We start from the raw sequence: 14429 nt of genomic DNA on the forward strand, positions 1-14429 counted from the left end.
CCTTAGCTTTCCAACATCGCTGACCTGAACTGAAGAGATTTTATCAGGACAGATGAAGATATATATGGTTATGGGAATCTTCAGAGGGGTAGGAGGTGATCTGCTGGAGAGCAGTCTGGTGGAGGAGGACCTGGTAGTGCTGGTAGACAACAAGTTCTGCATGGATCAGCAAAGTGCCCTGGTGGCCAAGGCAGGCAATGGGATCCTGGGGTGCATTAAGAGGAGCGTGCCCAGCAGATATAGGGAGGTTCTCCTCCCCCTCTGCTCTGCCCTAGTGGAATATTGCATCCAGTTCTGGGCTCCCCAGTTCAAGAGGGACAGGGATCTGATGGATAGAGCCCAAGGGAGAGCTATAAGGATGCTGAAGGGACTGCAGCGCTGCCTGATGAGGAGAGGCTGAGAGCCCTGGGGCTGTTTAGTCTGGAGAGGAGAAGACTGAGAGGGGATCTGATCAATGTTTATGAATATCTGAAGGCTGGGTGTCAAGAGGGAGGGGACAGGCTCTGCTCAGTTGCACCCTGGAATAGGACAAGGGACAAAAGATATAAATTACAGCACAGGGAGTTCCACCTCAACACCAGAAGGAACTTCTTCACTGTAACGGTCACAGAGCACTGGGACAGGCTGCACAGAGGGGTTGTGGAGTCTCCTTCTCCACACTGGGATGAGTTCCTGTGTGACCTGTGCTGGATTCTCTGGCCCTGCTCTGGCAGGGGGGCTGGACTCAATGATCTCCAGAAGTCCCTTCCAGCCCCTAACATCCTAGAATCCTACAAACCATCTGGCCAGTAAGCAGGTAAGCTTCCAGCTACAATCGACAGAACAGCTGCCCATAGCATATGAGAGGCAGCAAGCAGGGCACGTTCTCCAGCTGCTGCCCCAGCTGCCACCCAGTGGCAAGGGTGAGTAGCCTGGATGCCCACCAGGAAGGGACCAGCCCACCCTTGCTGGCACTCAAGGAGCTTCCAAGGACACGAAAAAAAAAAATAAATCACAGAATGTTAAAGGCTGGAAGGGTCCTCGAGAGATCATCTAGTCCAACCCCCCTGCCAGAGCAGAAACTTCCTATGCTTCAGCTTCCACCATTGCCCCTTGTGCTGGCACTGGGCATCACCCAGCAGAGCCTGGCTACACCCTCCAGGCACTCACACTGCACATCTTTACCAAGATGAATGAAGTCAGCCCTTAGTCTCCTCCTCTCCAAGCTACAGTCCTCAGCTCCCTCAGGCTCTCCTCGTAAGGAAGATGCTCCACTCCCCTAATAATTTTCGTGGCTCTGCACTGGACTCCCTCAAGCAGCTCCCTGAGGTCCTTCTTGAACTGAGGAGCCCAGAACTGGTCACAATATTCCAGATGTGGCCTCACCAGGGCAGTGTAGAGAGAGGAAAACCTCTCTCGACCACCGGACCGCAGCCCTTCTAATCCATCCCAGAATGGCATTGGCCTTCCTGGCCACAAGAGCACACTGCTAGCTGAAGTCAACTTCCCATCCCCTAGGACCCCCAGGTCCTTTTCCCCTTCCCTGCTCTCCAGCAGGTCAGCCCTTAACCAATCCTGCTCCATGGGTTTGTTCTTTCCCAGGTGCTAGCCTCTCCCCTGGCTCTTGTTGAACTTCATTAAATTCCTCCCTGTCCAACTCTCCAGCCTGTTCAAGTCCCGCTGAACGACAGCACAACGCCAGTGGCTGCTTGGCCCCACCAGGCTCTCTAACCCGAGGCACAGAACACACAACGACCCAGCCTAGCGGCGGCACCGCCATCCGAGCCCGCCCCCGAGGCCGGCTCACCCCTGCCCGATTGTGCCCGGCCGAGCCGCCCCGTCGCGTCCAATCGCTCAGCAACCTCGGGAGCGGCCAAAGCGGGGAGCTGGCGACACGCGAACGAGCGCGACGCCCCCGAGCCTCCATGCAAGCGCCTGTGGAAGTGTGCCGGAGGCCGCAGCCTCTCTGGGGGCTGCAGCGTTTCCACCGCCCTCCGAGGGGCAGGCCCCAGCTGCGAGCCTGCCAGGAGGCACATCCCTTTCTCGGCTTCGCTTCCCGCTTCCTCCTAGCGAGGCAGGGCAGAGCTGCCCTCTTGTCCCCGCCGCTTCCACTCCTGCGCACTGGGCGAGTCCCCCCGGGCAGGCCGGGGCCGGGCAAGGGGCGGGGGAGCAGCGGGCGGCCAATTGCGGCCCCCCGGGTAGCGGCTGTGGCGGGGCCGCCCGCACTGGTAGGGGAGGATGGAGGCAGAGGGCCGGGAATCGGCGCCGTCGCTGCCCCAGCCTGCCCCTGGCGACGGGGGAGGGGCCGAGGCCGATGCCACCGCGGGTGCCCCTTGCGGGGTCCGGGGTGCGCTGCTCCCCGCCGCCGAGGTGCTTGCGTTGGACGATGAGGAGGATGACGACCTGGAGGTGTTCAGCAAGGTACGGCGGCGCTCTGCCCCGGGTCGGTGCGGGTGGCGCCGGGTGCAGGCGGGCCGTTCGACCGCTGCCTCGTTGGCCGGCACTTTGTCCTGCCATGTGCCATGCGAGCCGCGGCGGTGCGGGGGGACGGGACGGGACGGCCCCGCCCTGGGCGGCGGTGGCGGCGGTTTCGCGGTCTCAGCCCGGTCTCAGCCCGGTCTCTCTCCAGTCTCTCTCCAGTCTCTCGCCAGCCTGCCCTGCGCTTGGCCGGGCAGAGTGCACTCCCTGCTCGCGGGCCATGCACGCCAGGCTGGGGCAGGTCCGGCAGCCTGCCGCTGCCCGAGCAGAAGTCTCCGATGCTCCATGGCCGGAGCCCTGCCCCAGACAGCCCGGGCCGCTCAGCAGAGCCCCGGGTAACACCTTCTTGGGTACGAAAAAGGGAGGTGTGCTGCATCAGATGAGCTGTGCAAGGCATAACTGCGTTTACCTTAAATTTGCGTCGAAATCGGGACTCGCTGTAACCTTCTCATCGCCACCTTTGTCACGTACCCTGTATGTATCCGCAATTTAAATGAGCGGCTGTATTTAGTAATTGCCGTTTTGTTTAAATATAAATAAATATTTCCAAGTGGCAGCTTTCTCTTGAAAGAGGAAGGGGAGTCCGGCACCTTCACACAGGAGGTTCGGGAAGCTTACATCTGTGTTTGGATGAAGGGAATAAAATGAATGTATTTGACCATACAGTGGGGTTCAGAGAGCACGGGGTTAGCAAGGTGTGTGGCTGTCGGTCATGCCGATTTGAAATCACAGTAAGTGGGAGTGTGATGTGGCAGTCGCATAAATTGTAACGATTCGGTTAAGACAAGACTTGCCGCTTCCCTTCTTGGCCATTAAAGATGAGAGCACACCATGGCTCTGTTTGCATTGTCAAGAGAGCCTGTGAAAGATAACGTAAGGACACAGAGAGAGCTAAGGTGGAAAACAATCTACATAGGGGGCTAAGGCCCCATTTACCTCCTGAGAGTTCTTAAGTGCTGTGTGACAGGATGTGTGACACTGAAGAAAAGTAGCTAATTTCCTATTTGAAAATGCAACACTAACCAGGTTTTCGGTTGGACCAGTTGTCATATGAATTAGATGTCTTTTGTTTTTATGGAGGGGGGGTGTTTCTATAAACATGTTTTTGGGGGCATGAGTGAGTAAAAACGTTGGAACGAGAGCTTTATTCTTAGAAGCTGTGTATATAAACTTTGACTGTAGCAAAATACTTGAAATGAATGGATTTTAAGGCCAGAAGGGACTATTAGGTGATTTAATAGTCTGTAACTTTAGCCTGAGGTCAGGTTTAAGCTTAACCAAGAGGTCAGGCTAAATTTCACCACGTTATCTCCTTTTTGTCTGAAACAAAACCAGGGTCTAGCTCAATTATATTTTCTAGGAAAGCAGTCCTGATTTGACATAGAGATGAATAATTCACTGAACTTGCATTCCAAAGCAGTGCTAAAATACCATTTTAGTTAGGTTTTTTTTCACCTTGGATCCTTTGAACTAGGTGAGCTGAGGCAGCTGTGCATGCAGGTATCTACCTGTCGATGCAGCATGTTGACAGTTAATCTGCTTGCTTGTCAAAAATGCTGCTCCTTGGGAAATAGATAGAAATATAACAGCAAATAACAGCAAATGCAGTTGGTACAGGTTACTGCTGCTATATGGCAAATACCTCTGTATTGAAATTTCTGCTGCTGGGATTAACGCCAAATGCTTCTTACCTCTATTAAATCTTAAGTACTGTTAATGCATGCCAGATGGTTACTTATTCCTGCAAGGAATAAATTTTGTCCTACCATATGAAAATAACAGCATTCTTTCCAAAGCTTGGAGACCTGCAGTTAGTGGTTATATATATACACACACACACATATATATGTATATGTCTATGTATATATATATATATACACATAGACCAGAAATTCAGTTTGTTTTTAGGCGCAATTTGATTACAACCTATGAAGTTGCTTGGTGGCCGTGGCAGTTTTAGGCTGATGCCTAGGAAATTTTCCCACAGATTGAGTAGAAAGTGGTGGAATGTAAATGAATTACCTCTGGATGCAAAAGAAAAATAACTGTAAGGTCTAAATAATCCCATGGGTCCGATAACTAACAAAGTTAGTTGTGTAAGCTAACTCTTTGTCTTTTCGGCTTCTTTGCTCTCGCAGATACCAGCTGGTGGCTTTTGCTTGCCTGTTGCTGATCTTGGCTGTGTTCTTGTTGTGGCTAAGTACTGACAAGTTACTCTCTACTCTGCTCCCTCTCTTTTCCATTGTACAGGGTGGTGGAGGGAAGGGAGCAGAGAGGGGGAGGCTGTTGATAGCCCCTGGTTTTGTCCAGAGGGGTTCTTGTGTTGTCTATAAATTGTGACTATATGCAAATGTTGTATATTTTGTGCATATTGATTGCATTTCATATTTCTAGATTGTAGTTTTGCTTGTAAATAGAGCTTCATTTGCCTTCCAACTGAGCTGGTCTGGAAATTTTGTTTGGGGTGGGGTCCAAAACACTTGGAAGGTAATTTCAACCCACCACGGTGGATTGCCCCCCATTTGGTCACATTTCATGAACCGAAGGGAAGCTGGCAGGCTAAATGCAGTTTCAGACTTAAGTTTGGTAAAACTGATTTTTCCATAACACACTATTCCAGGACCACTTTGTTTTAAATTGTGTCTTAATGGTGTTTCTCACATCGCTGCCCTTAAGGCAGTGGTGTAGCGTTGGCAGGTCAAGCAGGACAGCAGCAGCAGTGCGGTGCTCGGTGCCCAATACTGTCATCGACTTAATCTTTCTCCCTTTAGTCACTGACATCTACCAGCTACCAAAATGGTGAAAAATGAGATTCTTAAAACTTGTCAACTTCAATACCCACAGTTATTACTCAAGATGTAAACACAGGGCTTTTATTGTATGAAAATTCATAAGACATTTAACTTGACTGTATCAGAAACCGTTGACCTGATAGCCTGGGGCACATCTCAGATCTTACAAACTAGCGTCTTCTTTGGCAGCTGTGATAAAGCACTTCATGATCTGACACGCATGGCACTTTATCCTGTTTTCCATTACTATGGAAAAAGTCTTTACTAGAAAGACTGCAGAAGAACTTTTCAGGGCTGAGTCATGAGTCACACCAACACCACATTTTCCACATGCTTTCTTCCAAGTATAGAGTACCACGTATATTGCAGTACCCATTCAGTTAATCTTTGCCTTTCTTGTTAACTGGTAACAGTGACTTAGCATTGACAAAGCTGTCAGGACCTTGGTTAATGCATAAAATCTTTATCAGCTCTTCTTTCAAACACTGTTTTACAGTGTTTGCCTCTGTTTTGTAATTATAAAAGTCCAGATGTACAGCAGTGACAGTGGTGTCCCTCAAGGGTCTGTCCTGGGACCTGTGCTCTTTGACATTGTTATCACTGCTGTAGCCCTTCCATATAAAAATACACTTTCAGAAACCTGCTTCTGCAGAGAGCAATCTTTGGTAGCAGCCTGCGAGGAGGAACAAAATGTTAAGGAATTAATGACCCATGGAAAATGAGAAAATAGAAAACACATTTGCCTTGATCCAATTTTGGCCTTGCAGGGTCATTATTCCTCGAGCTCTGTGGCCAATCAAGCCCCTTACATGCTCACAAGCATTTTTCTTTCCCATTCTCTCAGCGCTTTGAATCACTTGGGCTGCTCTGAATTTGTAGTCCTTGTTCTTCATCTAGAGTGTGGCCAGCTAGTGCTAGCAGGCAATGAAAACAGCTCCTCTTGTTATCCTCCACCGCTCAGGACAATGCTGGCTGGATAGCAGTGTAGAAATCATGTGTAGGAACACAGTAAGTGAAAATAAAATGACATAGAGTTATACAGGTAAGCAGCTATAGAGTATTTAAAGTATTTGCTTTAGTCTCCCATCCTGCTTTTCTCTCCTTGTTCTTTGAACAAGGAGAACTTGGTACATCAGAGCTGTCTGTGCATCATTCTCAATACAAATTTTTATGCCATATTTGTGGGACTACATTGGTAACAAAGGAGAAGGGTGGTAGTAGACAAGCAGGTTTAAGGCAAGAAAAGACTAAGAGCGGAGAAGATGTTCCAGAGGGAGTTTTGATCCACTTGACAGGAAACTTTGCAGTGGGACCTGCACAGGTTAGACCCCTGGGCCAAGGCTAACTGAAGTTAAACAAGGTCAAGTGCCAGGTCCTGCACCTGGGTCACCGCAACCCCATGGCAGGCTACAGACCTGGGGATGTGTGGTTGGAAGGCTGTGACTCAGAGAGGGACCTGGGGGTGCTGGTTGACAGTCGACTGAATAAGAGCCACCAGTGCCCAAGTAGCCAAGAAAGCCAATGGCATCCTGGCTTGGGTTAGAAACAGGATGGGAAGAAGGGACAGGAGGTGATCATCCCCCTGTGCTCAGCACTGGGGAGGCCACAGCTCGAGTGCTCTGTTCAGTTCTGGGCCTCTCACTACCGGAAGGACATTGAGGGGCTGAAGCCTGTCCAGAGAAGGGCAGCGAGACTGGAGAAGGACCTGGAGCACCTGGGCTATGAGGAGGGGCTGAGGGAGCTGGGGGTGTTCAGCCTGGAGAAGAGGAGGCTGAGGGGGAGACCTCATTGCTCTCTACAGCTCCCTGAAGGGAGGTCGGAGTGAGAAGGGCACAGCTTCTTCTCCTTGGTGGCAAGAGACAGGAGCAGAGGAAATGGTTCCAAGCTGCAGCAGGGGAGGTTCAGGCTGGATGTTAGGAAATCTTTCTCCACAGAGAGGGTTCTCAGACACTGGAATGGTCTGCCCAGGGCAGTGCTGGAGTCGCCATCCCTGGAGGTGTTCAAGCAGCCTGTGGAGCTGGTGCTTGGGGACATGGTTTAGTGGTGACCCTCAACTTGGTCTAGGGCTGGACTTGGATGATCCTTGAGGTCTCTTCCAATTTGAATGAATCAAAGCATCTGTTCTCAAGCTCAGCAGTACTGCAGGGGTGTGCTCTTTACTCCAAGGTCAGCCTTGGGATGATATTGTGTTTCTGGTTTCTGTGGGTACCCACATTTCCACTCGGGTCATTTGAGCAGTTTCCTCTTTCTCTTTCGCCACATCCCATTTCTCCTTGTTCCATAGTTAGTGAGGAGCCAGACAGGGTAACACTCTGCCACTTGATAATTAGTGTTAGCCTAATTGCACTCCTAGAAAACTGCAGGAAAAAAGATTAATTATAACATTTGATTAACGAATACTTCCATTGCATTGGATATAATAGGCAAAAGTATATAAAAGGTTTTCTATGTAAAAAATAGCAAGTGATTTTAAAGTCACAGAGACATAGAACTGTGAGGGTTGCAAGGGACCTCAGGGATCATCCAGTTCCAACCTCCCTGCCATGGGCAGGGACACCTCACACTACAGCAGGTAGCTCAGAGCCACATCCAGCCTGGCCTTAAAAACCTCCAGGGATGAGGCTTCCACCACCTCCCTGGGCAACCTGTGCCAGTCTCTCACCACCCTCATGGGGGAAAAACTTCTTCCTGATTTCTAATCTAAATCTCCCCTCCTCCACCTTGGATCCATTCCCCCCAGTTGACTACCTGCCATCCGAAGAAGTCCCTCACCAGCTTTCTTGTAGGCCCCCTTCAGATAATTATTTAATTACATTTATTTTTGGTGGTTTCTTAATTTATTCTGCTTTTTTGTGGTATTATTGAATTTAATTTACTTCCTAGTCACTTTATCAGTCAAAAATTTAGATTAGTTGACCTCACCCAGACTTACAACTGAGAAAATTAGATGTTTTCCCTGTTTCTAATTTCCACTCAGAGCCCTGGAGCAGGCTGCCCAGAGAGGTTGTGGAGTCTCCTTATCTGGAGACATTTAAAACCCACCTGGATGCATTCCTGTGCAGACTACCCTGGGTGATCCTGTTCTGGCAGGGGGGTTGGACCTGGTGATCTCTGGAGATCCCTTCCAGCCTCTAATGTTCTGTGATTCTGTGATTCTCAGCATTTCAGTGTTGACCACCACACTGAGCAGAAGCAGCTTCTATGGTATATTGTGAGAGAGTTGTGGTGGAAGCGGTTGATGCTATCACAAAGTGGTTTTCCACTTCAGCAAAACAGTAGTTTGACTCATTTTAAAAACAGCAGGTCAAGGGAGGTGATTCTCCCCCTCTACTCCACTCTGGTGAGACCCCACCTGGAGCACTGTGTCCAGTTCTGGAGCCTCTATTACAGGAAGGATCTGGAGGTGCTGGAAGGTGTCCAGAGAAGGGCCATGAGGATGATCAGAGCTGGAGCTCCTCTCCTATGCAGACAGACTGAGAGAGTTGGGGCTGTTTGGTGTGCAGAACAGAAGGCTCCCAAGGAGACCTTCTTGTGGCCTTCCAGCATCTGAAGGGGGCTACAAGAAAGCTGGGGAGGGATGTTTTAGGGTGTCAGGGAGTGATAGGGCTGGGGGGAATGGAACAAAACTAGAAATGAGTAGATTCAGATTGGAGGTTAGGAAGAAGTTTTTCCCCATGAGGGTGGTGAGACACTGGCACAGGTTGCCCATGGAGGTGGTGGAAGCCTCATCAGATGGTTGGTCCAGCAGGTGTATTGCAAACTGGTTTGACAACAGAATTCAGAGGGTTGTCATCAGTTGCACAGAGTCAACTTGGAGGCCTGTGGCCAGTGGTGTTCCCCAGGGATCAGTATTGGGCCCAGTTTTGTTCAATATCTTTATCAATGACCTGGCTGAGAGCATTGAAGAGTACCCTCAGCAAGTTCTCTGACGCCACAAAACTGGGGGGTGGCTGACACCCCTCAGGCTGTGCTGCCATCCAGTGAGATCTGGACAGGCTGAGAGCTGAGTGCAGGCAAACCTCATGAAGTTCAATAAGGACAAGTGCAGGGTCCTGCATCTGGGGAGGAATAACAGCAGGCAACAGGACAGGATAGGGGCTGCCCTGATGGAAAGCAGCTCCGTGCAGAAAGACCTTGGAGTGTTGATGGACAGCAAGTTCTGCATGGGACAGCAATGTGCCCTTGTGGCCAAGAAAGCCAATGGCATCCTGGGATGCATCCAAAAAATTGTGGCCAGCAGGGCTAGGGAGGTTCTTCTCCTCCTCTTATCTGTCCTGCTGAGACCACACCTGCAATCCTGTGTCCAGTTTGGGGCTCCCCAGTTCAAGAGAGATGGAGACCTGCTGGAGAGAATCCAAGGGAGATCCAGGAGGATGATTAGAGGACTTGAGCATCTCCCCTATGAAGAGAGACTCAGAGCCCTGGGGCTGTTTAGTCTGGAGAGGAGAAGGCTGAGAGGGGATCTGATCCATGTCTATCCATATCTGAGGGGTGAGTGTCAAGAGGAGGGGCCCAAGCTCTTTTGGGTGTTGCACAGTAATCTGCCAAGGAACAATGGATACAAACTTGAACACAGGAAGTTTCATTTTAACATGAGGAGAAACTTTACAGTGAGGGTGACAGCCCTGGAGCAGGCTGCCCAGAGAGCCTCCTTCTCGGGACACATTCAAAACCCGCCTGGATGCATTCCTGTGCAGACTATCCTGGGTGATCCTGCTCTGGCAGGGGGGTTGGACTCAATCATCTCTGGAGGTCCTTTCCCATCTCTATTGTACTATGATACTTCAAAGCTTGCCATTTTAGCTTTTGACACATATCTGTTTGCGCTTGTGTGTTTGTATGTCAAGCTGTGTTGATGTGGATGTTCTCCTGTCTCATCTGTAGGATGCATCACTGGCTGAGGTAAACTCCTTCAGTCCTTCAATGCCCATATCCCCCTCATCCATGATAAACCAGTATAAATTTGAAGATGAACCAGAACAGAGAGATCTCTTCATTACTGTGGATGATCCAGAAAGCCATATCACAGCCCTTGAAACATTTATTACATACAGAGTACTCACAAAGGTAAGCATCTGCTCGTGTTTATAGTGGCTTACATTAACAGCAGCACTAGCATTTTCACTCTTCTTGTGTACCATTCTCTGAGGTATTACTAAGTTTAAACTCCTTATTGTGGGGAGATCAGGCTAAATGACCTTCTTCAGACTAGATGTCTCTTCTCCCAGGTAATTAATGATAGAACAAGAGGGAATGGCCTCAAGCTGTATTTGGGTAGGTTTAGACTGGACATTAGAAAGAATTTTTTCCCATCAAGAGTGGTCAGGACTTGGAATGTGCTGCCCAGGGAGGTGGTGGAGTCCCCAAGCCTGGATGTGTTTAAAGATGGTTTGGATGTGGTGCTTGGGGCTATGGTTTAGGGGTGACCCTTGTAGAGTAGGGTTCTGGGTTGGCCTTGGTGATCCTGAGGGTCTTTTCCAACCTGGATGTTTCTGTTATTCTGTGACCTTTAGAGGTCCCTTTTGGCCCAGTCTGTTCTTTGATTCTGTACTCTTCTTTTTGCCATGAGTTACAGACTGCTAAACCTGTGAAAATTGTGCAGTAGAGTCTAAAAAAATACAAATCTCCACACATAGGTGCTTAGTTTCTGTGGGGTTTTTAATGCTCAGAAAAGAGCTAATTTTCAACGGCCAAATTAGTTCTAAGCCAGAAGAACATTTTCTGTCATGGTCTTCAGCAGGAGTATGAAACAGCAGAAAGATTGATTCAGTTCAAAGAGATTACATTAGCCCAGGCATTTATGACTTGGAGATCAGCTTGCAGGCTAGCAGTCTTTCATCTTGCATAAATGCTACCTGCTACAAAGCCTCTCAGTTTCATTCTTGTGTAATTACATCACCCACTATCACATAGACATTTGCTTCCCAGTTACAGATGTATCTCATTTCTGGGGACTCTGCCACAATTCTCCAATGAAAAAGTAATGGTAGGAATCAACTGAAGTGTATTTCTAAACTCTCCTGAATGCTAATTTTTTACTGGAAATAAGGAAAAAGTCAGCCCTGTGAGAGCAGCCAGGCTACAGGCTCGGGTAAGTGTGGCTGGAGAGCTGCTGGCAGAAAGGGACCCGGGGGTCCTAATGGACAAGGAACTGAACATGAGCCAGCAGTGTGCCCAGGTGGCCAAGAAAGCCAGTGGCATCCTGGCTGGGATCAGAAATGCTGTGTCCAGCAGGAGCAGTGAGGGGATTGTCCTCTTGTACTCAGCTCTGGTGAGGCCACACTTTGAATGTTGTGTTCAGTTTTGGGCACTTCAATCCAAGAGAGATGTGGAGGTGCTGGAGCCAGGGCAGAGGAGGGCAAGGAAGCTGTGAAGGGCCTGGAGAATAAATCTGATGAAGAGCAACTGAAGGAGCTGGGGATGGTTAGTTTGAAAAGGAGGAGGCTGAGGGGAGACCTCATGGCTCTCTACAACTACCTGAAAGGACATTGTGGAGAGGCTGGTGCTGGTCTCTTCTCATATGTAATTAATAATTAATTAATTAATGTAATTAATGATAGAACAAGAGGGAACAGCCTCAAGCTGCCACTGGGTAGGTTTAGACTGAACATTAGGAAAACAATTTCCCCAGCAAGAGTGGTCAGGAACTGGAATGTGCTGCCCAGGGAGGTGGTGGAGTCCCCAAGCCTGGATGTGTTTAAAAGTGATTTGGATGTGGTGCTTGGGGCTATGGTTTAGGGGTGACCCTTGTAGAGTAGGGTTCTGGGTTGGATTTGGTGATCCTGAGAGTCTTTTCCAACCTGATTGTTTCTGTGTTTCTGTAATCTTCTGGGCTTACCAGCAACTATTCTGCAGGCTGCATTTGGAGAATTGCACTGCTAATTTATTTTACTTTGAGTTATTTTTAAAAGATTCATTTAAACCCAGATTTTCAAATGGGAATTATTCATCTTTAAATAAGAGGAGATATCATTTCCTCATCAAATATTTAAAGGTTAGACAGAGAGCTATCCTCGCTAGGTTGCTAGCAATAATTTTCACTTTCTGCATGTTCATGTAGATGAGAGAACATTTTATCTTCAGGCAAGTATAAGAGGGCTGTAGCAAGGTGGATTACTTCCTCCCACATAGAATCATAGAATTGTCAGGGTTGGAAGGGACCTCAAGGATCAGCCAGTTCCAACCCCCCTGCCCTGGGCAGGGACACCTCACACTGGATCAGCTTGCTCAGTGCCATGTCCATCCTGGCCTTCAAAACCTCCAGGGATGAGGCTTCCATTTCTAGTTATGCTCCATTCCCCCCAGTCCTATCACTCCCTGACACACTAAAAAGCCAGTCCCCACCCAGCCTATATTAGTGCTTGGGATTACCCTGACCCAGCTGCAGGACCTTGAGCTTGGCCTTGTTGAACCTTATGAGGTTGTCTTGGCCCCAGCTCTCCAGCCTGTCCAGGTCCCTCTGGATGGATCCCTTTCCTCCAGCATGTCAGCTGCACCACACAGCTTGGTGTCACTGGTGAACTTGCTGAGGGTGCCTCAATGCCACTGCCCATGTTAAACAAGACTGGGCCCGGTGCTGATCCCTGAGGGACTCCACTTCTCACTGGCCTCTACTTAGACATGGACCCATTGACAACCACTCTTTGTTCAGCCCTCAAAAATGTTTAGATGACCAAAGCATGTTTTGAGGATTTTGGAGCTGACTTGCATTGCATTCAAAATCTCTGCACAACCACGAATGGTAGAAAGGCCACCTTTATGAACATGTGGGCTGCCTGGAGCTCCATTCTAGAAGGTAGAGCAGTGGGTAAATAAACCTCATGGTCTGACAATTTTGCAACACATTAATAAGCATTTTTTTCCTGGGCATTAAAGGTTTGTTAGCAAGTTCTAACCAAAGGGCTATGAAACTGGAATTGATGATGGAATCCATTAAGCAGCACAGGAAGTGTTATTGCTGTGACAGGCTGAAGTATTCACCTTGTGAATGTGGGAACTGTTGAGTAGTGTCAGCTGGTACCAAGAACCTGTGTCAGCTATTTGTTGTTTTGGCAGAGCCATCAGAGAGGCTCCTGTGCAGGGCAATGGGCAGCAGAGCTGCCTCCTGAGCACTGTGGGGGTCACTGTTATGGGTTGGATTGGATCTCCCCCAATACCTTTGTTTAGAATCTGCCCCCCAGAGCAAATGCACCACAGGGACCTCTAGGATCATCTAGTTCCAACCCCGCTGCCATGGGCAGGGACACCTCACACTACATCAGGTTGCTCACAACCATATCCAGCCTGGCCTTAAAAACCTCCAGGGAGGAGGTTTTCACCACCTCCCTGGGCAACCTGTTCCAGAGCCTCACCACCCTCATGGGCAAGAACTTCTTTCTAACATCCAATCTCAATCTACCCATTTCTAGTTTTATTCCATTCCCCCCAGCCCTATCACTCCCTGACACCCTAAAAAGTCCCTCCCCAGCTTTCTTGTAGCCCCTTTCAGATACTGGAAGGCCACAAGAAAGTCTCCTTGGAGCCTTCTCTTCTGCAAACTGAACAGCCCCAACTCCCTCAGTCTGTCCTCATAGGAGCAGAGTTCCAGCCCACCCTGCGGCTCTTCGCTGGACACACTCCAGCACCTCCATATCCTTCCTGTAACAGAGGCTCCAGAACTGGATGCAGTACTCCAGCTGGGGTCTCATCAGAGTGGAGTAGAAGGGGAGAATCAGCTCCCTTGACCTGCTGGCTATTCTTGTCTTGCTGCAGCCCAGGATGTGATTTGCTTTCTGGGCTGCAAGTGCACAGCTTAACACAGAACAGCCCCCATGCACCCCAATTTAGCTCTTCTATCCCCTCCTGGGGACTGAAGGGCCCCAGAAGGCTACACAACCACACGCACTCCCTCTCCACTCCCACTGTACCTTTATAGAAGCCAAAACAGAGAAGCCCACTGTCAGAGGGAGAATAGCAGTGCCCAAAACCCAAATTGAAGCAGCGAGAGAGCAGCAAAGAGAGGGTAAACACACTGTGCTGCGACATGTAAGGTTTCTAACACACCAATGGGATTACATTAACCTACCTATTGTTAGCATTCTGTGCCCAATCCCTAATGTTATTTATCTTTTACCCAAAGTCTGGGAATTTCCTATTTAGTGTCCAAGCTAGGGACTAGCTCAAACTGCCACAGTCATCCAT

The 14429-nt window shown here is 49.2% G+C and overlaps 1 protein-coding gene across 1 annotated transcript in view; it reads left to right on the forward strand.

Annotated features, from left to right (window-relative positions):
- Positions 1–2102: 2102 nt before the first annotated feature.
- The window catches only part of SNX7 (sorting nexin 7), a 61846-nt gene continuing 49519 nt past the window's right edge, over positions 2103–14429 (forward strand). Inside the window, exons 1-2 of the mRNA XM_068169187.1 lie at positions 2103–2400; positions 10134–10316. Coding sequence (XP_068025288.1) covers positions 2218–2400; positions 10134–10316 — 366 coding nt within the window. The 5' untranslated portion in view covers positions 2103–2217. The remainder of the gene's footprint in view (positions 2401–10133; positions 10317–14429) is intronic.

The sequence above is a fragment of the Melanerpes formicivorus genome, unplaced genomic scaffold (genome assembly GCF_026170545.1).
Source record: "Melanerpes formicivorus ecotype bairdi unplaced genomic scaffold, bMelFor1.0.p_v2 SCAF_169, whole genome shotgun sequence".
NCBI classification, from domain to species: domain Eukaryota; kingdom Metazoa; phylum Chordata; class Aves; order Piciformes; family Picidae; genus Melanerpes; species Melanerpes formicivorus.